Consider the following 27,750-nt stretch of genomic DNA (forward strand, 5'->3'; position numbering starts at 1 on the left):
ATGTCGCAGGAAAGTCATAATTGTGCAATATGGTAGATTAATAAATACATACATTATAGCCAATCATTTTTTTTTTTCAATTTAAATATACTATTCTTGAAATGCACTATTGATTTGGCGTGGTGATCACACTTGGTCTACTATCCTGTTCAGAATTGTCCCAAATATAAATACTATGGTGTCAAACATTAAAAAAAAAAATAAGAAAAAATGTATTTAAATATTAATAGTATTGATGATTTGACAGGCAAAATAAAGACATTTGCATTGTTAATTAAGTAGTAAATACGTTGAAAGAAACCCATAAGCTTTTCATTTTAATTTATTTATTTATTTATATGTAACAAATGGTGCTTGACTCATATTTCAGTTTGGCGATTGTCATGTGGTCGTTAAAAAATGTTTTTATTGGATAGCAAATATTTGGAAATGTATTTGATTAAATTTCTCATTTTGGGATTTACATTGACCTTTTTTGGATTTTTCTTTTTGTACAGTATTATGTATGAATAAAATATTTTGTGCGTTTATTTCATATTACATGCCTATTAAGTTTTTTTTTTTTCTTCAACTTTTGTCAGTATTATCGTTGCCAAACATTTTTTCTTTGTTTCGATTACATTATGTATCTAAACCTGACACAAAAATCATAATTAAATAGGAATGTTTTTAAATAAATGCATATGTGGATATCGATAATAGACGAGATATTAAAAGTTAATTATACAAAAAAATATGAGTTTTATTGTTTCGAAACCCAGTTGAATTTTTTTGTATGATGTAAAAACAATAAAACCCATTAACACCGCATACATATTATATATGTAACTATTTTATGTGAAGTAACCATAAAAAATAAACAAACTCGAAAGTGGGTCATGAACCATAGCTTGCTAAATTTGTGAAAACATGGCACTTGAAATTCATTTCACAAGCATTTAACGAACAAAAAGTATACGTACTAATGTTTCTTTGTTATTATTATTATTTGTGATACATATCTTTGAAAGTGTGCTTAAATTTATACCGATAATTAATTCCGAGCAGTGTAACATTGTAGATGTAATAGTATGATGTCTCATTTTACTTAATCATTGTATATTTTATGTTTTAACTACCATAAATAGAATATTCTTAATCGAAAAGAGCAAAAAAAGTATACATATGTAAAGGTATAAGCATCGCTTTAGATTTACGGGCTGTTGGGATGTTGTAAAAAATATTTATATATATATATATTATATAACGTAATTGAACATCACAGTCGTATGCTGTTTAATTTATCACAAAAAGTTGTTACTAGATTTTTTCCACCCAATCGAAATTAAAAATTTACAATTTGTAAAAAAAAATGTATAATCCGTAATTTCGTGAAATAAAAAATATTTATTCATAGCATTTCATTAATTAATTAATCCTTTTTTTCATTTATTGCAGATTTTAAACAGTAGCAGTTTTATTAAAATTTTCACAAAGTGTACATCCATTTATAAGTTTACTGATCATTTTGGGAGACTGTAAGACTCCCTCGAGTAATATTGGAATATTCTACAGTTTTCTGAATCCTTGGTTTACACGGAAAGAAGGAATTGTGGTAAATGAAATTAGTATTGAATGTTTTGCATACTTTATTTATATTGTTGACAAGCTATACTGAATTTATCCTAATGAATTAGTAGCTATTAGTAATAAAATTTAAAACGTGAAATAATATTTTAATACAGGTGGAATATTTCAGTACAAACTATAAATATGTAACGTAACACATTTTAAATGTAAAAAAAATACTTTTTAATATTGCAACTTAAACTTGGTAATAATTATTATAAAGTATGTTTAGATATATTATGCTATATATTTATATATCTATGGGAAACTCCCAATAGTCCAGATGGTTATGGGCCATCCGTTTTAAATTTGGTCAAATGCAAAAAAACAAAAAATTGGTCTTCGAATTCAATGAAGAAATTTGATCAATAATTTCACATGCATGCATCATATTACCATTCTCACCAAGCTTCGCATTTTACTCACATTCACTATTTCTATATCCAAAGTGAATTTATATTCGAAGAATGAGTTTCCTTTTACAAACTGTACCAATACATATATTATTACACATTTAAGATTTTAACAGTACACATTTCAATACAATAGTAATAGTATTTATAAATTCGAAATTCATAGGCGCAAAATCTACAAAATGTCGATCCAAAAAGAAATTCACATTTATGCACATGCAATGCTAATTGTAAAGTTTGTTGGGAAACAGAGATCGCATGAGTTTGATAAAAGTACGAACAAGATACAAATAATTATAACTAATTTATTTAAACTCCCCATTCTCGAGCATTCAATACAATTGTTGATAGAGCAAGATAATTAACTAAGAATTTTCAATTGACCGATGCTGTTGGCGTACACCAAACCCTGGCCAGGTTGCGGAGCCCATCTTAAACAGTTAAGGGTGGTAAAACCGGAGTCCTGGAAATTATGCTCCAATGTTCGAATTGGCTTAAGAATTTTCAATGATGTCGTCTCATTGCCTATAAATTTCAACAAAACAATTATATATAAAATATGTTATATTAAAATTTATTTAATGACAAAAAATATACAATCTCAACCTTTTGCTTTAATACTTTCGAGTCTAAATATTATGGCCATAGTGCCATTTTGTCCGTACGGTAACAAACTGATTCTCCTTGAGCCTAAGCCTACGGCTAAATGACGAGCACATGGGCTTAGAGACACTGACACGGCATTTTGCTCCAAAAAAGTCTTGTATAAACATTCGCCGAGATTATTCCAATCCAAAGAAAATATGCCTGTAATATAAAAGATAATAAATAATAAAATTACTGCAATAATTCCATAATGACCAATTGAAAGTATACCTAAAGTTGGAGTGGCATGGGCCATTCTATGAGCAGGCAGTATTGCAACGAGCATACGGCCGTCTGCGGAGATATCAATATTTGCATCATTGTGTATCCGACATTCACGTACGACAACATTTTTGTTCACTGAAAGTCAAAATATATTTAGATACATGTTGTAGTGTAAAATCAACCTCGTATTGCGTAGAAGTCAATAACCATCTGATATGTCAGGTAAATCTCCACGGGTAAAATCCCACGCTTGTATTCGATAAACTTGTAAAGGAGGAGATTCTGCAGCAAAGCGAATCGTCGTTGTTAATCTATTTTCACTTTCCTCTTGGAAAGCATTCTAAAATAAAAAATTTTAACAAATTAAATGGATAATTAACACAGAACTGAAAATACTGGAACTATTTTTTTCGATTGATAATTTTTTTTTTTACTAATTACACTGAGCAACAAAAAATCATGTGTTTTACTTACGGGAGTGGATACTAATCAATCTTTACTAAGTTTGACTCACTAAATTCGAATATGACAATAATTTTTGTTGGCTTACTCTCGTTTAAAAAAATATGCAATTTTTACAGATTTTCGGTTTTTGCAGTCTTTAATTCAAAATCTAGTTTTGCTGTGCCAAAAGTAATTTTATTAAATGCTAATCTACATAATAATTTCATTAAATGGGAATAAATTTATTTAATAATCTTTATCCTTTTATGATTTTCTCACAGGGTTCCACAAAATATTACGTAAGCAAGGTTTCTAAATAAGGCCGCAAAAATTATTCTTAAGTTTCTAAACCAGACAGTAAAATTTTTTCAAGTAGTTTTTTTATCTTTCACCTTATAGTTGTCCGATCTGATCTTTAGTTAGTTATACCTGATCTCAAATCTGGTCTATTTCGCTAATTTTTCACTTATCCACGTTTATAAAGATTGGTTTTTTTATTAAATTTTTTTTTATTGTCTAAACGTACTAATTCAAGCTGTAAATGATTTTAAATTGAGTTTAAAAATGCTGTTACATGCATGATGCAAGAGCGAGATGACGAATAGAAAGCGTATCACTCGCTCACGCTAGCTTATGGGCGATAAGAACATTTCATATTGTAATTTAAAATCATTTACTACTCGAATTAGTACATTCAAATAAAAAAGATCTTTTAAACGAGAGCAAACCAACAAAAATCCTTGTGATATTCGAATTCAGTGAGTCAAACTTAGGGATATACACATAGAGATGAACGAAACGACATGCGGTCTTGGACGCAGTCAAGAAAGAGCGTTCCCAGTTCATTGTTAATTCATACGATCTTATTATTTCGACATGTTTCTCCTACATTTCTTCAAATATAGGATACACCGTTATCGATCACTGTCAAGCAAGGATAAAATTTTACCGAAAACACTTCAGGGGGTGATTTTGGGACGGTGTGTGCTGGGAGTGCCGCGAATATGTGCAAGGCACGCCATATTTTTTTCGCATGTTTAAAAGTATCTAAAAAAACCATGTGCCACGTTCTTCCCTGTGTGATTTCGTCCTTAGTAAAAATTGAGTCTCTGCTCAGGTATTTTTAATTATTTACGGTTCAATCTAAGGCAAGGTTTTTAGGAAAATAATCCACATGCAGTTACCAAATCCACGTATAAACCCAGTAATTAGAAAAATTATTTACCGTTTACCAGTAAATTGCAATCCCTAGTTATGTATTATATTTATAAGCCCAATCCTTGAAATAAAAAAAAAAAAAAATGTAACAATATAAATACCTGTGCCATAATCGGTTGTAGAAATTCATTGAAAGTTGCATAACGTTGCGTTTGATTTTCAGTAATTTCTATAGGAATATCGTTAACTTGTACTACAGGTACGGAAACATTGATATGAGAGGGATTGTTTCCTTCTTCGCTATTGGAATCTACATTTCTGGTGACGAACCTTCTAGCTCTACTCAGTCGATAAGCTGAGGAATTCTCCTCTGGCGATGGTACTATATCTAAATTTTCACACCTTCGTCGCAATATTTGCAACATATTACTCATGAGGCCTTGATTCAATAGAAGTCTCCTGTAGAAGCATGGTAAATGAGATCTTAGTCTTGGATCTTGAGAGAGTCGTGATCTTAACGAACTCTCATTCGGACAGTTACAATTCGATAGAAGCGCATTAATAGATGCTTCACTCGATTGAGTTCCTGATTCAGTAGTGTTAGAATTTGGTTGCAAGCCACTGGTCGAAGGCATCGTACCAGCCTCAAAGTTCGGTTCAGGAGCTCTGGTACTTTCTGTAAGAAATGGTTGTAAATTACGAGACGGAATACTTCTCCGAAGATTGAAAGCGCCTGGGTTTAACGACATTCGCCTCAATTGCAAGAGACGTCGAACGGCGAATGGATCTGGCACTCCTCGGAAGTGCTCTGTATCTTCAGGAAAACTACTTATACGTATAAAATTTGAATATTCTTCGTTAGTCGGCACTCTGGACTGTTCCACATTGGGAGAGGATTCATTATTTTCTTGCCTATTAGAAGATGCACTTGATCTGCGAGACTCGAGTGAGAATAAATGGGTCATCAGTAGCAGACAAGTAACGGTTAAAGCTTTCTTCAGATATTTAAGCATAGTGATAATTCGATCACCCAAATGACCAGCGTTTAAACAATCCATCATGATGCTGAACATAATAGCTAAAATCCTGCGAGCTCGCATACGAATTCTATCCCTCGTTATTTCTAGTTCACCACGTCGACATATGTTAACATTCCTACGATGTCTGATTTCCTGAGATCGAGTGGAAAGCGGAATCGAAGATCGTCTAGCCGATCTATTTAATCGTCTCCATATTGAAAAAGCTCTTTCGTGTGACCTCCTATCGGTATTGCTCACAGATGGCGTTGCTTCGGGGATATTAGTCGAAGACGTTGAAGCACCATTTTCAGTAGAAGTTCCTTGTGATGGATTACCACTGGTTTGAGAATTCGATGAAGATTTAGTTCGGGTTGCTCCTGGACATCTTTTAGTTGATGGATCTGCTCTATCATAAGGATGATGTCGGCTTCGACGGGATTGATTTGAACGTCCAGGTTGAGGACCAGTATATCGCCGTGAGAGCATTTCATTCAACATCTGGCAGCGATTAAGAGTTGAACGTGTAAAAGTACTTGGTTGTTCTTCTGATGAAGGAGTCTGCAGCAACATTATTTCTCTACGTAAATCTTCCCACATTAATCTCACTCGACTCAACGAAGGATGTGCCGAAGTCGAGAGAACTCGCGACCAGAGACTTACCAACGTCTCTGCATGTCTTTGAATGAGTTCCACTCCAAGTGTGACTCTATTGAATGCATCGTGAGACCGGTTAATAGTGCCTATAATAGATGCTGCTATACTGCTAGTCGATGGAGTGCTTCCATCTGCAGAAGTATTACCCGAAACTCTAGTATCTGAGGAATTTTCAGGGGCTGCCGGGGTTGGGCTTTGAAATACGTTATCAGACGACGTTGATTGATTCGAATTTCGCATAGAAATCTCATTGCTTGATGTGTCGCTTTCAGAATTGCTAGGATTCCGAGTCGTATCACCTAAAACAGATTCATCCAAATTATCGTTCAAAGCTGTAGCAATATTCGGTAGAATATCAAAACCGTGATTAATCATATATTCAGCATCAGATAAACTGTGTCTGTCATCGGTGCGTTCTGATGAAGAATCCCGATCACGGTCAGCGTCGAGAGACGCCCTGCTTTGGCCTCGTACTCCATAATTTCGTAGTAAATTAAGCAGCCTATTTCCTGAGTTACGTAGCATGTTGTGAATAGCGTTCAAACTTCTCGTTTCTGAATTCACATTGGACGGTTCCGAGGGTTCATATTGTAGAATCGTAGGTTGCGGGGTTCGAAGTGTAAATTCTGTACCGATAATCTCAGGTCCCCTAGTAGCAATCCTAGGCTCTAAATGCGGAGGAATTGGTGACACGTGTTCATCTATTTCATCTCTAAGTCTTAGATCTCGCAGTGCATGCAAATTGTGCCGAATGCGGTCCAACCTTGGAACTTGATTGTTTGTGGAGTCAGATGGAGGATTTGGCTCAGCATTCTCGGCTAAGGTTCTCAAATAATTGACGTAATTTCTCCTACATAATGAACGGGAAGTAAAATCTCTCGATGGATTACTGCTCGTACGCCTGGTCGATGAACTTGTCGAATCGTATCTATCCCACAAATTTAGTGTTCGATCGATAGAATTTTCCATGAAGCCTTGCAGCCTATTCAAAGACGCGGTCAATTCATTCCTGATACTTTGACTGGATGAAAACGCTTGCGAGAGGCTCATGGGAGGAGTTGTTGCCGAGCTTGTCGAATTTTGTGACGGCCCCGGAACAGCTGTATTTGCATTACTTTGTCTTGTATCAGGTGTTTGCCTTCTAGTTTCACCAGATGCTGTACTATCGATTGGAACTGATGCACTATTAGAAGCTTGGGATGTTGCTGAAGTTGTCGGTTCACTTTTATTTGCATTACTTTGTCTTGTATCAGGTGTTTGCCTTCTAGTTTCACCAGATGCTGTACTATCAATTGGAACTGATGCACTATTAGAAGCTTGGGATGTTGCTGAAGTTGTCGGTTCACTTTTATTTGCATTACTTTGTCTTGTATCAGGTGTTTGCCTTCTAGTTTCAACAGATGCTGTACTATCGATTGGAACTGATGCACTATTAGAAGCTTGGGATGTTGCTGAAGTTGTCGGTTCACTTTTATTTGCATTACTTTGTTTTGTATCAGGTGTTTGCCTTCTAGTTTCACCAGATGCTGTACTATCGATTGGAACTGATGCACTATTAGAAGCTTGGGATGTTGCTGAAGTTGTCGGTTCACTTGAAGAAGTTCTAAAATAGCACATGATTATACATTTATTAAAAACATTATACAATTGAAACTATGGTAACCAAAATTATTATTTGAAACGAGTTAACAGATACAATATATATATTGAAACAAACATACCTATGAATTCTACGTATGGTTATTTGTGCAGGATGATTATTGGTAGTCCTAGCTTCAACACTATCACTCGTACCAGGTATGAGATTCGTCGGTTGATTTAAATTAGAATTTCTTTCAACGTTTCGTGAAGAACTCGACGTTGAAGGCCAGTCGGCTTCCATAGGATCTGTGCCGCGATCAATCTGAAATGTTATAATATGACTTTGAAGATTCGACTAGTAAATAAACATCGAAGAATGTTGATTGAACACCTACCATATTGGATAAATGCGATCGAGCCATGATTAAGTGATGGTAATTTCTTACGAGGCTATCGTAACGTTGTACCAAATGATGATAAGACGTTACGATTTGTTCATGGGTTGAGCTGCCTGGAATGTGCGATGGAGCATTTTCGGGTGGAATGCATGAAACTGATGGAGAAGTGATGCTTCCTGATGATTGATTTTGAGGCCAACATGTTATGCCTGTGATGAGCTTATGACCGAGAGCGTCGAATGCAACAAATCTAAAATGTTAATGAGTTGATTTAATTTTTTACACTTTATTGAATAACCATATACATATGTACATACAACAAGGTGTGATTGAATATACAAAAAATGTAGGTATTAAGGCTTCCAATCCCGGGATCCCGGTGATTTCTGGTACCGTGAATTCCGGTGCTGAAACTAGTCTGAATACCGGGATTACGGTGCTGGCAGAAATTTCTTTAAAATATTATTTTTACAAAAATAATATGGAAAATGCAGAACAGTCATAATACATTTGTTTGCACTGAAGCGTTTCACCCCAGCTCGCCGTTTCCTCGAAATATTACGCACGGCCTGAATTGTATTGCAGATTTTGTCCTCAACTGCAATGATATTCGAAGCATATTGACATTTTTTTTATTATTATGAGACCTGTGTTATTTAGGATCGAATATGATTTTCTCAGTCGTACAGGGGAGTGTTTAGATCTCGTTACGCGGTGTGTGTTGTACTAAGACGCTGTTGTTTCTGTTAATCGTACGAAGATTATCTTTTTTTATGTAAGTACATTTTATTATAATATTTATATGTCCAGTTCTTCGATATATACATAGTACTATAAACTATATTAAAATTAATTATTGAATAAAATTCGTTGGTGTGAAATTTTTTTTTTACATAAAGTCAATTAAATTGGAGTTTTTATATTAGATGGATTGTTTCGTTTTAGCTAACTTCGAACTTATTTTAAAATAAAAAATAAAAATAAAATTCAGATCTGTATAATAAAAATAAATAAACGAATACTGTGTATTATATATTTTTTTCATATAGTACACAGTATTCTATATTATTTATATTTTAATAAGATTTTAAATGTATGTGTAATTGCACTTTTTTTTTAAATGCATGTGCAATTGAACTTTTTTTTTCCTTATACACCGGAATCCCGGTGCTAGGAACGGGAACCCGGAATCGAGATTTCCCAGCACCGCAATCCCGGTGCTGACGAAACCTTCCGGGATTGGAAGCACTAGTAGGTATTATAAGTAAATATTATATGTATGTATGTATGTATATACATATCATCAACTTTACAAAATACTTTTTTTTACCATTGAAGAAAACTATTAGTATTTTCACTGCTGCCTGCATTTATTTCAAGAAAAAAGCGAAAAAGATATCTTATCAACATACATTAAAGGTCTAGGTTAAAAACCTAATGATAAAAGCATATCAGTCTTTTGATTCACTCTTAAATTATACATGGTATTTTTTATTTTATCACATCTCGTATGTACATATATGAGACGTATTTTTATGACATACCTAACTTTGGCTTTAATGCTGTTTGTTTTTATACACTTGAATGGTCTCGGTTTCCTCCAATCCCAAAAGTGCAACTCGTTGGATGCGGCGATTACGAGCAAATGATCTCGGGGATGAAAAGTAATAGATGCCACAGAATCTGTGTTAACAGTCCAAACTTCACTGCCACCCTGAAAAAAATCAATAGCATAATTATGAGATCAGATAAATGTAATAAATTTAAATGAAACATAATACAACTATAAATATATGCTCACACTCAAGTCCCATACGCGGACTTGTCCTCCCAAGCAACCAGAAGCTAGCACTTGGGTGTGCGATGGATGAAACGCTACACACCAAGGTGTACGTGGATGACCACTCAAAGTCTTCACGTGTTTGCCGCTTGATAATTCGCTGATGTAAACATTATGATTGCCGTGTGTTGAAGCCACTTTAGTTCTATAAAATATTGTGACTTTTCATATACATATATAACGCATCAAATATTGATTAAGTTTTAGTTAATGAATAATGCTTACCCATCAGGACTGAAGACCATTAAAAATGTGGAACGTGGCACGCCCGGTACTTCACAAAACTATAAATATTTCAAAGCATTAATAACCCTTATACTGTAATATTTTTGAGTCACTAAATCGAGAAAGGGCGATTCGATATTGATGTGGTTTTAAGTTACTTAGTATATAAAATGGCAACAATTTTTTTGGTCAGTTACTAAATACAAAAACGGTCAGTCAGTAAGAATTAATAAAAATGGTCAGTAAAAACATTAAATGGTCAGCAAAAAAAATTTCTTATTTTGGTATCTTAGTATGGTCCAAACACGGCTGCTCTACTTGACCAAGACTAATTTTGATATTTCCGTACTCATTTTTTTAATACTGTCAAATAATTATTTGTATCATATTTTCAACTTAAAGCCCTTTTCTAACAATGTTCATGTATTTTTTTTGTTCCCTTTTTTCCGATAATCATTCAACATTTCATGCGAGTATCCTTTTCATATAAATTACTGATTACTTAAATAAATAAAAGATCATTTAATATATTAACCGATCACAAAGGTACTGACTAATGGATACGGACCATATATAATACTAAATAACCATTTTGATATGTTACTGACCGAAAACAAGGATTAATAACTGAACATTTGAATATAATGTGTTTTTCTTTTTCATTTTGTGTTCTTCAGCTTCTGGAAATATAGTGATTTATGAAATAATAAATGCTGCATTGTTTATAATTAATTGTCCAAGAAGGCGCATTGGGGTCTTCCTGGTATATATCAATGTAAAAATAAATAATAATTATGTGCGTGGTAGACATCATCATTTGATGTACCTCCTGCCTGCACAGTTCTTTATCGGATGGCTCTTATTCCAAGAGCGATCCGACTGTAATGCAATAGTTGTTGCCGTGATATTTTCAGTGATATAATGCGATATTTTCCTCTCAGTGAGTGTAGGTTATCAGAGATTATTTTAACCTATTTGTCTGGTAGCCTGCGGTCATCATTATTTTCACAATTGGATAGTGATCTATGAGTGAATTTTGATCTTCGGTCTTCTACATATTTGAGCTTCACAGGGATGTTTTGTATTCACGACTGGTTCTTGTACATACATAACATATATAATGCAAGACATTCCCAATTTTTCTCCTTATCTTTAACTATAATTATTGTGACTACTTCTATTATTGTTTGAACTTTTCCTGCTATTGTTTTTTTTTTCTGTATAATCAATATATTTTTTGTTTCTTCTTTGTTATGTTTTTGACCACTGTGGCGGCGCATTAGGAAATCTTGTAATGCCACAATGGTCCAAACTTAAAATAAATAAACACAGGCTTTATAATATCACTCACATATTATTATTAGCTAGAAAAAAAAATAGACAGTCTCTCTATGGGGAATTAAGATCTAAAGAAAAAAACAAGATCACATTACAATTTCAAAAGGGTGAGTAGTGAATAAAAGCTAATTCCATGTCGTGAGACATAATCGATTTCACACATACATATAGTCAGAGTATGATCACAAAACTCTATTTCAATTACCTTGGCAGTAGGTTAACTTGAGCTTCTGTTTCACATTGTTCAAGGAGCTTTGTTATGATAAATAACATACATTAACCCCTAAATTAGCGATTCCTATTGGTTAAAACATCTTAGCTGGGGAATATAAATCGCATAATCTCTCTATACTATCATGTCAACTGAAATAATATAGTACATACATATAAGCTATTCTAGATTTCTATCACATTAAAAATGCAATGGTGTATTGTTATTCTCTAACATATGGTTTGGTAAAATAGATAGACATATATTATTATTTGACACCGGATTAGTAATTGTAATGAGATATTTCAGGAATATCTTGTGCACAACATGAAAGTATACATACGTATAAAACTGGCGATTCATTCACATATATACTCATGAAATATTCAGTACTCATATATACTCATGCAATATTCAGTTTGGCCGTAGAATTTTAAAGAACACTGAAAAAGTTCTATTATTTTATGTTTATGTGTTCGCATAATATGTTATAGACCATGCCACATAACTTTATCGAATGCTGCAGATGCACAGGATTGGTGCATTATGACGACATCGTTCAGTCAGTTTATCATTGGACAGGAAGCGGAACGGTCAGATAGATACACAGTATTTGCAAAGTTCTAGTTAAGTGATGTTGGAATGCAGTAAATTGGGACAAGGAAGAGCGTTATTGGGGCAAACCAAAGAAGTGATTTTAAATGTATATGCTTATTTGAAAAATATACAAGAGACCACAAATTCGGTAACTATTTTCAAAATATTTTAGTAACTAGATTTTTACAAGATGATAATATAGGAATTTGCGTATTTTAGGTATACTCGTTGCCACAAAGAGTTAAGTTTCTAAAGGTCCTTATGAAGCAGGTAGCCGAAGCGACAAAGTGTCAGTAACAAAAATAAGAACAATCGTTCAGGATTTTAAAAATAACGATATAAACATAAATTGTCCAAAAAAAAAAAAAAACGAGGAATCGTAAGAGGAAGTTTATTGTTGATGACGTTAAATATATGGTTAATGATATTGCCATGGACAGGATTAATGACAATAGTAATTGTTTACTTTTATGTTTGTTGTAAGTGTTTTTAAATAAAATATGTTAATAATTCAACATTGCATTTTATGTAATTATCAACCCAATTATATTTATCAAACTTGAATAGTATTAAACTATATATATATAATTTAAGTTAGTTTTAAATTACATTAGTTACTATTACTAAAAATAGATTAAATTAAAAAAAAATTTGTTTTCATACATAAACAAACAATAAAAAAATGTAAATATGTACTTTTTAAACAAACGGTAGGCGTTTGACAAATATGGAAAAGACTATACAAATGATTTGCTGGCTGAAGATACGTATGTATATAAAAAAAAATGCTACTTTATTGTCAAAGTATTACCCGCGTAGGTTAATTTAATAAGAATATTTTCATAAGAAAAATCTAAATGAATGAAACCTTTTCAATACAATATGATGAGATTATAAATTAAAGGTTGTGTAACGTACAGATGAAAATACAAAAAAGTACACAGAAATTGACGTCAATATTTCCAGCCTTGAAATGGGAAGTAAACACCGTCCCGGACGAACAAAGCAAAAGGGAAGCATACAAAAATTTTTACGTAAGTGCGCAAAACAAGACCAAAAAGCAATTAACGAAAAACAATACTGTTAATTTGCGCTTTTAATTTCTGCAAAACTGGCAGCTCAATCGATACTTCACGACAGAAAATCAGTGGTAATTTTTTCGAGCGCGGTTAGGCAGGCTTTAGATGATGATCTGGTACTCTATTTCAGAGATTTAGCCCCAAATTTAGCATATTGTACAATCTGGTAGTAAAATAATACAAAAAACATTACACGAGTGGGTGTATATGTATATTTTCAAGAAACGGATAAGGTACGACGAATAGAATCGATTATTTTTTTGTACGTAACGATCGCCCTTTTGAAAATGGCAAACATGGCACATGTATTTGTGCGCATTTGATTCGAGCGATGGCGAGAAGTGAGATGGAAAGTGTAAAGCGGTAGTGAAGGTAGTGAAGGTAGTGAAGGGAGTGATTTGATGAATGATGAATGATGAATTACGAATTACGAATTACCCTCTCTTGCAAATGCCGCTTGTTGACGAGGCAGTCTTCAGCGGCTCGGCAGAGGGCGGCTTGCGTCAGTCCGGGGCGGAGTCCCGTCTCGCGGCGCTGCAAATGCACGGGGGCGGCCGGGGCGCCCCCATCGCCCAAGCCTGCGCCCCCCACGCACCCCTCCCGCCGCGACTGCTGCTGAGCCCTCATCGTCGCCCCGCCACCGCGCCGACCCGCCACCCCACACACGACTGCCTGTCAGCCCGCCGTCCGTCACACACACACTCGCACGACACTCACTGACACTCCACTCGCCTCTGTCGTAACGCTGCCTATCACGCCCATACACACGATCTTACTAACGTGCCCCTTTTCACCCGCCTTTCTACATTCAATTTCGGCTACATTCGCATTATTCCACTAGAGTAGCATTCCCCACATTTTGAACGATATCCGTATCGTTACTATATCAAATATTGATATTTTAAAAATTAGTAAATTAGTAAGTTAAAAAATAAGAACTGAATGTACATATGTATAATCAAGGCCAATGAGACGGCGCTAAGTTTCAGGGCCTGGACTACTCGAAAGTCCCCTTGTCGGGACGTTCGACTGACCGATATTGATATTTTATATTATTCTACTTAAAAATTCTTGTATTTATTTAATGCTAAATGTTTAATATTTTTCGATCCACAATCTCTGTGTATAAAGGTCTGTTCATATCTAGTCAGCACGTACCGACTTCAGCAGGTATCCGGCCGTACGAAAAGTATTCTTTGGTACAGTTTGTATGGGTATATTCATACCAACCGTCACGTTTACGCCACGGCAGGCTTACAGCAGTACCCGACATTTCCTGTTCATACCTTACAGCAACATCCGTCACAATCTGAACACAATCGAGTTGGTGCCCACTCGCAGGAAGGTGACCAAACTCGACCATGTCGTATAGCGAGCCGCCACATCAGCTATTATTACTAGAGACCGGAATCTGAAGGGGCTGTTTATTGTTCAAAGATTGTAAATGCATTGTTAAACGTTTGCCGAACCTTTTTTACAAAGGATTTACAACAATGGAACAATAGGCGGCGCGTTTCCGGCCCCTTCAGATTCCAACCTCTAATTATTACTTCGCTATTAAGGTCTGTTCATACCTAGTCAGCACGTACCGACTTCAGCAGGTATCCGGCCGTACGAAAAGTATTCTTTGGTACAGTTTGTATGGGTATATTCATACCAACCGTCACGTTTACGCCACGGCAGGCTTACAGCAGTACCCGACATTTCCTGTTCATACCTTACAGCAACATCCGTCAACGTATCGTATCCGTTTTTTTGGCCATCGTGGAGATATACACGCGAATTACGTGCCATGAGTCTGCCGCTTTGCTGTTTTGGACCAATTATCGATAGTGACAGTTGACAGCTGTTCAATCTTTCGACGTGGTTTTGGAGCAAATATTTAAAAAATTTTTAAATTTTTTACGGAAATATTTAAAAAAATTTTGTCCATCATCCACAAGCTCCTTATACAGTGTCTAAAACTCTCCTTCGGTTTTTCTATTTTTTAACATGGGATGCACATCAAAACGCCTCCGTGCTTTTTTATTGACTTCTTGAGCTTCTTCTTCCAACAACAACGCGATTATACATAATTTTTCGTTCGATAAACGCCGAAACATTTTTGCTGACTTGTATTCTGACGCGTAGCTACGAATGCACGTTTATGCATTCTGTACAGACTCTAGGGATGTTCAACTCGAGAGCACCCCCGAAGTCGGTTTTGTGAGATAGCTCGTGGTAAGCGTGGGCGGGGCTGGTTTCCTCAAGGTGCCTTCCTTCGTCGTCGGTGGTCTGGTCTCTGCTGATGTCGGCTCGGCTCGATGTATATCTCGCTCTCTCTCGTACAGTGTGCGTATGTGAGTGTGATACAGGACAAAGGCGGGAAATTGTATAATAATGAAAACAGGTTGTAATTCTGTTTGTATGGTGACTGTATTTTATATATATATATATATATATATATATATATATATATATATATATATATATATATATATATATATATATATATATATACAGAGATCAAGCAGGGGGGACAGGGGGGGGGGAGTAACAAAGTAACCAGGCGTGCCTTTTGAGGTTAGCCACGCGTAGCTCAGTTGTCTGCCTTCTGGACGAAGACAGACCAAGCTTCCTCTGGTGCACACCGGACGGATACTGGAGCTGGTCTCCAAGTATCGTCACAACCCTCACCAGCCTCTAGCTGGTGATTTCGGTGGCGAGGTGGGCCCCGTAAACACCGGGGTGTTTACGCGCCAAACCGCTATTGACAACTGTCAGTTTGTGTGCCAACCGCTGTCTCAGGGTGTGTGCCAACCGCTGTCTCAAAAATATATCGGCCAAATCGTGGGTCGTAAGGCCACGTAAGCCGATCATCAGACATAGTCTGAACACATTCATATTGTAAGTACTCGACAATATCGACGTAAGCAATATTGCGCCGTATCGTCATGGCCTCTAATGTATAAGTAAGCCGATTTTGCCTTGCACTCGGCCAAATTGCCGTAAACGTGACGTGACCGCGACGTGTAGGTAGATATGAATAGAAATGTAATAAAATGACATATTTGAAACGGAGTCGTGCAGTGCTGAAGCCGTGCAGTGCTGTTAAGTATGAACATACCTTTAAGGGGTAAACGGACTACTAGTCATATGTGAACCAGTCACAGGACAACCGGTCGCTCTAGATCGGTCACACGTGATCACTCGTCACACTAAAACTGATCACGAGAAAACTGGTCACACCCTAAAATCGGTCACGAGAAAACTGGTCACACCCTAAAATCGGTCACGAGAAAACTGGTAGAGTATGTTCAGACATAGTCTGAACATACTCCCCCCGTTGGAATCCAGAGGATCGGATTCCAAAACAAATGAATTAATCAAGAGACTAATGAAGCATGACAAATGCGATAACAAAAGAACACAACAAAAAAGACATAAACAATACACAATTAGTAATCAAAACAAAGGTTCGTCCACCGTCAATCGTCCCGCTGTACATTAACAGCTGACTAAGCCCGCAAGAAACAACCAACAAGGTAAATAAACAAACAAACAAAAAACAACAAAAAACCAACACCAGTGCTAGGTAACAATATTGTTAAGCCGTTACATGTCCCATATGCATTGATAGCTCCATTACCAACACCAATCAACAAACAAGAGACAAAAAAAACTAAATGGAAACACATTTAACTAAATCACAACACAAATTAAAGACGCCAACTTTAATGTGGGACGTTTTGAACGTTCGCCACACCGTTGCACAAATTCACTGAGTGCTGCTCGACTGGCAGTCGAGCTACTCGCCGGACTGCTCGCTTGGTGTTGCTGATGGAGGAGTAGTAGGACCTACTCCTGTGCCCCTGTCTGCCAGGGGCCGCTGCTGCATGTGCTGGTGTGGTAGCACCCTCGCTCCGGGCTGATCGACCAGATCCTCCTGCTGTTGCGCAACTAGTGGTGCGCCAACTAGGAACTGGCCAGGAGTTATGGGAGCTGGGTTGGGAAGGTCGAAAGATGTGAGGGTTAAAGGGCGCGGGTACATTGCGCTTCGGCAAGCGGAATCTTCGTACCGCGGAAATACGCGATTCGTCCAGGGGACGCGTAACTGTCTTGACTGGACGTCTCGCGCCAAAACAAGATAACGGATCACGACCCGTTGTGTGATGGCAATTCCGAGAATCGCTTGAAACTGTGGGCGCTTCTAGAGAGCCGCCCAATATCCAGCCGAAAGCTGTATTCATTATCGCGATGCGTCCTCCTCTGTCACCGCGTGACTTGGAGGGAACTAAAATGGTACGTTTGCCATTGCGTAACATCGCATGATAGGCGTCGCTGCCTATCACCATATCCACTGTACCGGGAATATCGAATGACGGATCGGCAAGGGGGAGATGAAGCGGCAAATGGCTCCGAATCTCGGACACGTTGCGCGATGGAAGTTGATTCGCGATCTCGGGCATGATTGCGCAATCGAGATCAACACTGGAGCCCTGATTGGGGATGCGCGGTAGAATTCGAATTACCGCGCCACTAGTAATGGACGTCCTATTTGAACCTATTCCTACCAGGTTGACGTCCATCCTTTTCGACTTTAAGGCGAGTCGCCTTCTTAAGTCTTCAGAGATGAGGTTGAGTTCGGAGCCGTTATCTAACAATGCTCGAACCTTGTGCGAACGCCCATCTCCGCCGCGAACTTGTACTTCCACGGTGGATAACAGGACAGTTCGGGCGTGAGAAGGCGATACGCGTCTCACCGAGTGTAAAACCAACGATGATTTTACGGGTTTGGCGTTCTCTGATTTCTTGGGGCTCCGATAATGTTTGGCCTTATTTGAAGGTGAAGTTTGGTATGGAGTTGAGTCATGTAACATGGTGTGATGGGCATGACCGCATTTGAAGCATCTCTGCTTTGTTTGGCACGCGTGAACTATGTGCCCTGGCCTCAAGCAGTTGAGACATAGTCGACGTTTTATGGCGTTCGACCTACGCTCATCACCGCTCATTTGGCGGAATGATGGACAGGCTAGCAGAGAATGACTTCCGCTGCAACTGATGCAGGAGGGGCGTTCCCTCCTCACATGCAGAACTGCTGCCTTCGGATTCGTAATGGTTCTTGGTCGAGGATTCGACTCGCCTTTTAAGACGAAGTCGGCATTTGCCATCGATTGGCACTGGCACGTTAGAAAATGCATTATTTTGCTAAACGTGCAGTCTTCATACTTGGGAGTCTGAAGCTCCCATTGCTGAAGTGTACTCCGGTCGAGTTTTCTGGTGATAAACATCACCAGAATCTCGTTCCAGGTCTCGACCCGGACGCCCAAGTTAACGAGCGCACGTACATGCATGTTGGCATCATCTATGAGACGACGCAGACTGACGTGATTGTTGCTCACGACTAGCTCGGCTTCAAGCAATGCCTGAAGGTGATACTGAACAACAATTTTTTTGTTGTTATAGCGTTGATCCAAAATGGACCACGCGCTCGTAAATGAATTTGAAGCTAATTCCAAGCCGTCAACTAAACGTTGGGGCTCTCCTTTTAGGCTTCCTAGTAAGTATTGGAACCGGGCGATTTGCGAACTCTCGCCGGCCATAGCGGCCAAGAAGCGTTGTGAAAAAAGCGGCCAATTTTGGACGTTGCCTTCGAAGGTGAGCAACTCCAAACGGGGCAATTTTATTGCCGAATTTGATTGCGGTACAGGTGAAATTGTGAGGTTAGCGCCATCTAACGGTGAAGCGCTCAATTGCGGCTCACGCAAATTGATTGCTTCGGTGCATCGCACGAAGGCGGCCATATGCTCCCTATCAAATAGGTCCACGGCGGATTCGGAAGCCTGCGCCTCTTCTTGGTCCAGCTCGTTTATCTGAGCTTGGATCGCTTCGAATTCAGACAGTAATGGTCTGATTGTTTCGAGCCTGATTCTGAGCTCGAAGATGCTCAGATCGTCCCCCAATTGATTCGCGTTTCTCGTTAACCGAGCGCGAATGCTTTTCCGCGTATTTTTAAGCGTACTCAAAGACGCCATTATTGAAATGCGACGAAATCAAACAAAGGAAAAAATGGACGCGGGAAAAAACAAAATGGACGTTGACGACCAAAAAAAATAGCAACAACAACAGAAAAATGCTAATTACGACCAACCTGGATTCGACGACGTTGGAAGACCAGCTCTGAAGACATCCGGCTCGAAGGACCAAAATGTACAGACTCCAGGGATGTTCAACTCGAGAGCACCCCCGAAGTCGGTTTTGTGAGATAGCTCGTGGTAAGCGTGGGCGGGGCTGGTTTCCTCAAGGTGCCTTCCTTCGTCGTCGGTGGTCTGGTCTCTGCTGATGTCGGCTCGGCTCGATGTATATCTCGCTCTCTCTCGTACAGTGTGCGTATGTGAGTGTGATACAGGACAAAGGCGGGAAATTGTATAATAATGAAAACAGGTTGTAATTCTGTTTGTATGGTGACTGTATTTTATATATATATATATATATATATATATATATATATATATATATATATATATATATATATATATATATATATATATATACAGAGATCAAGCAGGGGGGACAGGGGGGGGGGAGTAACAAAGTAACCAGGCGTGCCTTTTGAGGTTAGCCACGCGTAGCTCAGTTGTCTGCCTTCTGGACGAAGACAGACCAAGCTTCCTCTGGTGCACACCGGACGGATACTAGAGCTGGTCTCCAAGTATCGTCACAACCCTCACCAGCCTCTAGCTGGTGATTTCGGTGGCGAGGTGGGCCCCGTAAACACCGGGGTGTTTACGCGCCAAACCACTATTGACAACTGTCAGTTTGTGTGCCAACCGCTGTCTCAGGGTGGCCAGCACAAAAATATATCGGCCAAATCGTGGGTCGTAAGGCCACGTAAGCCGATCATCAGACATAGTCTGAACACATTCATATTGTAAGTACTCGACAATACGACGTAAGCAATATTGCGCCGTATCGTCATGGCCTCTAATGTATAAGTAAGCCGATTTTGCCTTGCACTCGGCCAAATTGCCGTAAACGTGACGTGACCGCGACGTGTAGGTAGATATGAATAGAAATGTAATAAAATGACATATTTGAAACGGAGTCGTACAGTGCTGAAGCCGTGCAGTGCTGTTAAGTATGAACATACCTTTAAGGGGTAAACGGACTACTAGTCATATGTGAACCAGTCACAGGACAACCGGTCGCTCTAGATCGGTCACACGTGATCACTCGTCACACTAAAACTGATCACGAGAAAACTGGTCACACCCTAAAATCGGTCACGAGAAAACTGGTCACACCCTAAAATCGGTCACGAGAAAACTGGTTGACCGATTTTAGGGTGTGACCAGTTTTAGGGTGTAACCAGTTTTCACGTGACCAGTTTTAGTGTGACGGGTGATCACGTGTGACCGGTTCACATTTGACTAGTAATCACCGAACCGTATAAAGGTCTGTGTAAATCAAAATTGAAGTAAAATATTATAATTTGAAGAACACACTTTAAAAATTTGGACATGTAATGATGTCTTTGGATTGGTTAGATTAAAATAATAAACTTACAATTAATTAGTATTAAGGTCTGTACATACCTATTCAGCACGACCCGTATCCTGCAGGTGTCTTGCAAGTGCGGATAGTATTCTTTGGTACATTATATGGACGTATTCATACTCCATTCGCGCATGCGCATTTACGCATTCATGCGCGTCCATATAGAATGTACTAAATTACTATTTCAAATTAAAATAATTTTACTTCAATTTTGATTTACACGGTTTTAAAAAATTTAGAATTTTTCAATAATTTGATTTAAAAAAAATCTTAGCAGATTAAATTTCCCAAAAAGAAAACGAGAATGTTATCTGAAACATTCCAATGACTTATTAACACTGATCTACAAAAAAATCATATCGAAACGGAAACTAACCAATCAGTGGCGTAACTAGGAATTTTGGGCACGTAAGCAAAAAATCATCAAGAACCCCCCCCCCACTCGAATTTTTAAATCGAAATACCAAATTTTTGGTTTCGCAACGCAGTATTAATATAAATATATAATTATTGTTAGTATGTAGGTACATAATTTAATTTTCTTAATTCAACTTACCTATTTTAAAATTTCTTCTTTCGAACCTTACTGTTTGCAAAATCATGAATTAGTTGCTAGAGGTTCATTTTGACTGCTTCTTTGTGCTCAATTGTAAACAAAGATACATTAATGTTCTTTCTACACTATCTACAGTTACCGGAAGAGTAAAAAATAAGATAAATGCGGTATATATGTACACACATATACTTCAGAAAAATCACTCTCCAAGCAACTGTACTTGGTAATAGTACTTCTGAAAATTGCTTTAAGGTCATTGTTTCAGAAAGATCTTTCTTTATTAATAAAAGTACATGAGTAAATTGAGATTCGAATTGATCTGAGATAACTTCTGGATTTATTAATAATTTTCCTAGGTTCAAGAAAACCAAAATTGTTTTTCACTACCTGCATTCCCGCAAAACGTGTCTTAATTTGAACAGTTATTTTGTCGATTTATGGCCCCCTATCTCTGTGAGCCCGTAAGCATTGCTTACCCCCGCTACATAGTATTATAGTTACGCCATTGTAACCAATATTTACTAAGTTTGATCCACAATTCGAATATGAGAATAATTTGTGTTGGCTTGCTCTCATTTAAATGATATGAGCGATAAAAAAATGTGAAATTTTTACAGATTTTGCAGTCTTTAATTTAAAATTTAGTATTGCTGGGTTACACGACAATTGGTGCAAGTCCAAAAGGTTCAACGACAAAATGTACCCGAAAATTAGTGCACTAACAAAATGTACCCGCGACAAAATGTTCACGCGACAAAATGTCCACGGAAATAATGTTCAAGCGACAAAATGTTTCGCTTAAAATGTAATTGTTAAAATGTAATATTCTTATTTAAATTGAACAATTAAATTTTAAAGCGAATGTCATTGTGACTCATTGAATATCATTTTAAGATGTCATTGAATTAATTTAAATGTTAGGGGTTCTTAGCCGTATCCAATATTTACTTATTTAAATTGAAAAAAAAACTTTCTAAGCGTATGAACTGCAGATTACATTGAATTAGTTTATATGGCAGGGCTTCTCAACCGTCTCCAAAATTTTATACTAATTTAATAACGCCCGCGATGTATACGATAAAAAGTACCAGTACAATATACCATATACATCGATAAATATAATACAATAAAAAGTTACTTTTTCCACTAAAATAGGAAAATTTTGGATTTTTGAACATTTTGTCGCTTGAACATTATTTCCGTGGACATTTTGTCGCGTGAACATTTTGTCACGGGTACATTTTGTCAGTGCACTAATTTTCAGGTACATTTTGTCGTTGAACCTTTTGGACCAATTGTCGCCTCCCCTAATTAAATATACTTATTTTGAAGCTATATACATTACATATAAATATAAAAACTCATGAAATTGAAAAGATTTAATCTATAATATATCGCGTCGATTTTTGTCGCATAATCAAATATTGTGGGCCTTTCAAATTATAAAATAGGCTATATTTTCATTTGTTTTTTCTTTTGCTTAGTGTTTAGAGTCGCTTATTAGTGAAACGCCATTTGTGATGTATCTGGCTTTGGATTTCTATTCGATTGGTTTATTACATGAAAACATTTGGTAATTATTACATAGCTATCTACTTAACTCCGATGCGATTCAGTATTTTGGATATATTGTGCAATTACATATGTTGAACAATCAATAGTTATTAGCCAATGATTGATCGCCTGTAATTATTTTTTACGGATTCTCCATGATACAGAACAACTTTTCCAACTAGACATGTTTCCAAATTCCAATATTCTCTGTTTTCGATGTACCCTTTCGATACATACATATATACATATAAGCGAAATTTGTTGAAATTATGTCATAAGAAAATTTACATACGTACATATATAATATACATACATATATGCATGTACGTAACTAAGCAATTCCAAATACTTGCATGTAATTGAAATTCGTTTTCACAATTCAATACCGATTTTTCTTATTATTTAAACAAGCCTAATTTCTTCGTTTTTTGCGACCTGTGATTTTTTAATAAGTAAATGATATTTATAAGATGTACTTTCTAGCTAAGCATGGGGTAATATTGACCAATAATTAATCAACAAAAATTAAAAAATAATATTGCATCTCTGTTTATTCGATTTATCAAAAATAGTATTGATAACAGTGTCATATATTAAATGGTTTTTTATGTACATACATATGTTCAAATATGTGATAGTCAGAGTGTTCACTCCGTTCATGAACATAGTAGTTTATTCATACACTAACTATACATAAGTTTTAGTTTAAGTGCTAAAAGGCAAAACATATCGTCAAATAGATTCCCACATGAAACTTTTAGCTGTCAAAAGTTTTGACACCAAGTATTTAAATGGGATACCTGTGGAAACTGCAATTACAACGTTCCTCTACTTCCCATTTCCACTATAACCCAGGGTACATATCAGTGGCGTGCCGTGAAAAATATCTGTTTTTATTGCACAACTTTACCTATGTACGTGTGTGCGAGTAGGATATCAGTGGACTCGGTATAACGTCCTTATAAAGTCCTTTTGTATCCCACTCTCGCACAAGTAAGTAAGGCTGTGCGATAAAAACAGAGTTTTTCCTCGGCACGCCACTGGTACGTATGTATGTACATATATATAAAAAACAGAGAATGGAAGATGGAGCAAACGATTGAAAATACTTTTTACAAAACTCGGGGCTTTTTTTAAGTGTCGGAATTCACTTCTTGTCAAACATTTTACTATAGAAAATTATATTCAAATGTCATTTAAATAAAATTTAAAGCTGATTTTCTTATGCCATGAAGGATAAAAAAATCACACTAAATTTATCATATCTTTAAATTATTTTAGACATTTTAGTCATAAACCAATTTTTCGAATCCATTCATATTTCATCCGGTTCATAACATCATATTTTTTATCACTATGTAAGCGCGAACATTGTTTCATCTAAATTTTTATATTTTTATTTACATATAATTTCCCTATGATGTCATTACGGGCTGCCCCTGAGCGATATATATGGTATTAAACTTGTACATAAGTACATACAAATTTATAGATTATAAATATTGAAATCATATTCAAATAGTGGTGATATAGTGGGTAGGATGTTTTTTTGCCAATTTGATGGAGGAACCATTTCAAATCTATCTCATAAAATTTCATAAAAACAATATTTAGCCGCGGTGCATTGCTGCAGTGCAGTTCCGCTAGTGATTGTATGAAATATTGTTTGGATGAAATTTTATGAGATAGAACGCATCGAGTGGCGCGACACTGCGTGTCAGAGTTGCCTTTTGTACCAACTCTAATGTGCTGCATGACTTTATCGTATTTGGGGAATATAAGAAGGTCACAAAACAAAATTCGATTATTAAACATATATACACGTTCACACATACCGGTAATGAGAGCATTTTATATACATATGTACATACAAATTTTAGCGCAAATGTAGGAAAACTTATACAATACAAAATTTCTACTTCACTCTGTCTTAAAATCACTATGAATAATTATACACATTATTAAATATCAAGAAAATAAAAATAATTGAAAAGGTCGGAATAAAATACTAATAAAATTACTACTTCCGGTTTACGATTTTTGACCAAAATCTTATCAACTCTCAGTTAGTACGTAAAAAATAAAAATAAAAATTTTCAGCTTGATATGCTCAGGAGTGTGGAAAGAATAGTGGCCACAACATTTTTGACCTTTCTGAAGAGGAAAAAATCCCACTTCTGGTTTATTACATTCGGTGATTTTTTATATTTTCATCACATTGATACTAGAATTTCACTTGAATTTTTTTGTGAAGCGCACACATGTTTAAGGGGTCGAAAAAAATAGTGGAAGAAACATCGACTGCCACTTCCGGTTGACGGATGCTTACCAAATTTTATACATAACGCATAAACTTCTAGATATGAAATTTCAGTTCAATTAACCAAAAGGTTTCTGAGAAAAATATAAAAATCCTTGATTCTCTAGAGTAAAAGTACTACTTAAAAAATATTCGGGTATAAAATTTATAATTTATATTATATGAAAAAATTTTTCAGTCCGATTCGATTAGCGGTTTGGGAGATAGTTGAATTCAAAAACTTATAAGACACTTATAAGAGGAGGTACCATTTCCGGTCAACTTTTTTAATTTTAAACGTTTTTTTTTTAACGTCAAAATTTTGAAAAAAATTTACGTCGTATCGATAAGAATTTCAGTAACCGATACTAAGTTTCAGTTCGATGGAACTAAAGTTGTTCAACAATCCCCAACATACACTGATACACACACACACACAAATTTTTTTCGAGATCATGAAAACGTGATCAGTGATCAGTGAAAATCTCGAGTTAGAATTTTCGCATGATTACAAAACTTAATTTATTGTTACTACGTACATAAATGAAGTAAAATAGACATGCTTGAGCTCATAGATTAGCCGTTTGTGTATGAACAAACTAGTATGATCACGAGTGAACGAGATGTATGTACTCGTATGCAGTGGCGGACTGGGACTGAAATCAGTGCATGCCAGGAGTCAAAGGGGGCCCCCCCAGGGTTAAAAAAATTTGTCCCCCCCCCCCCATATAACAAAATTTTCTTCTTTCCACCACGTCAGGGACGTCATTTCAGCTTTTTCTTGGGGGGGGGGCAGGCAAAGATTGGTCAAATTGAATTTTTTTTTCAAAAAATCTTTTTTATATCGGAATACAAATGGAAAATATTCTTTGCATACACCTTATTGAGTTATAAAATATGAAAAAAATAAGCTTATTTTTGAAAAAGTAATTATAAAAAAATATTATGTAAAGAGAAAAAAGCGCCGCAGGCGAAAATTTTTTCCACAAATCTTCACATGGTCAACATTAATCGACCATCAAACTGAGTCATCAAAAAACTATCAAATAACTTAATTTCTACCAACCGTTTTTTCACTTTATCTATGTACATGTACGTAATAACAATAGATAAAGTTTTGTTTGTTTCTCTTCAAAGCACATAGCAGCGATTATTTTATTAGTTACCCAAAAGTAACATACATAAGAAATAAATGTAGCATTCATAGATCCATAGTATCTCATTAATCATTAAATTCATAATATTTTCTAATTTCACACTATTCCTTAGTTTAGGGGGGCGAGTGCCCCCCTATGGCCCCCCCAAATTACGTCCCTGAAAAAAATGCATAATATTTTCAATTAATGTTAATCGAAAATCTGGATTTTGGAGAGGGGGCCCCTATCCTATATTTCTATTTACATGGATGTGTCTAAATTAGGAATAGATTTTATATTCGGAAACTGTTTAAAATTGTGTATTTAAATCTTACTATATCATCGAAGTATAATCAAGTGTTATTTTGAAAGTATGAAGTTAATTTAAATCGCTGGTTGATGATGAATCGTCCTATCAAAATTGTTTTAAGCCATTCTGTTTATATTATTCACGAAAATTTGTTTATTTCCATTTTTATTTCAGTAGTTAGTTGTTACATAGGTATTGGTATATACATAATATTAACGTTGGAAATGGGCCCGGCAAAAGGGCCCACGCAAATGTTGAAACTTACATTTCGAGCCTAATAAAAAAAGTTAACCGATCCTTGGGCTGTTAAAGCAGGTATTAGTTGTTTATGTATATCGTAAGAAATTTGTTTTGTTGAAATACCCAAACTTTAGGTCCCAAAGTTGCAATATCCTATAAATAGTTAAAAAGTTATTTAATTTTACTGTGGGCCCATATTTTCTAACAGATAGTGGGGCCCACATGCCATCGGGCATGTTCGCATGTATGGCCAGTCCGCCACTGCTCGTATGTACATACACTTGCATATTTTGCGGGCCCCCGACATGCTTAAAATTTGCTTTACGACCCACTGAACCGAAACGCCGCGACCGGTTCGAGGCAAAGTTCTCCTAAGCCGACCGGTTCGCCTAAAAGTTTCGCGAACCGGTTCACGCGAACCCATCCGACGTCGAGATTGACAAAAGCCAGCATTGTTTTGAATATTGCGCGCGCATGCGCCGTGGAAAAGGCGCGTTCGTCGCCGACAGACTTCGTCCGTCGGCCGAACGCTCGCACAGTCCTCCGGCGACGTTCACCGGCGTTGGTCGTGTTTCGTTCGAGCCGGTTGGTTCGCCGACCCAACCGGACGCTGACAGCACTACTCCACCCCCCCCTCCCCCACCGCTGTCCGCTTCTCAGGTAGGCCAACCCCCCTTTGCGCAC

The 27,750-nt window shown here is 36.7% G+C and overlaps 2 protein-coding genes across 2 annotated transcripts in view; one reads left to right on the forward strand and one right to left on the reverse strand.

Annotated features, from left to right (window-relative positions):
- Positions 1–1,611: 1,611 nt before the first annotated feature.
- Positions 1,612–14,174, reverse strand: LOC143918181 (uncharacterized). The gene is made up of 11 exons (XM_077439933.1): positions 13,874–14,174; positions 10,211–10,269; positions 9,947–10,130; positions 9,690–9,859; positions 8,143–8,395; positions 7,888–8,069; positions 4,655–7,769; positions 3,099–3,231; positions 2,898–3,026; positions 2,628–2,828; positions 1,612–2,546 (listed from the first exon to the last, which is right to left on the reverse strand). Exons 1-11 carry the CDS (start codon positions 14,060–14,062, stop codon positions 2,383–2,385), a joined length of 4,779 nt encoding a protein of 1,592 aa, XP_077296059.1. The 5' UTR covers positions 14,063–14,174; the 3' UTR covers positions 1,612–2,382.
- A 13,399-nt stretch (positions 14,175–27,573) lies between these two features.
- LOC143918182 (uncharacterized) overlaps positions 27,574–27,750 on the forward strand; it is a 235,338-nt gene continuing 235,161 nt past the window's right edge. Inside the window, exon 1 of the mRNA XM_077439934.1 lies at positions 27,574–27,726. The gene's annotated coding sequence lies outside the window, so the exon portion shown is untranslated. The remainder of the gene's footprint in view (positions 27,727–27,750) is intronic.

Source organism: Arctopsyche grandis, chromosome 10, assembly GCF_051622035.1.
Source record: "Arctopsyche grandis isolate Sample6627 chromosome 10, ASM5162203v2, whole genome shotgun sequence".
NCBI classification, from domain to species: Eukaryota; Metazoa; Arthropoda; class Insecta; order Trichoptera; family Hydropsychidae; genus Arctopsyche; species Arctopsyche grandis.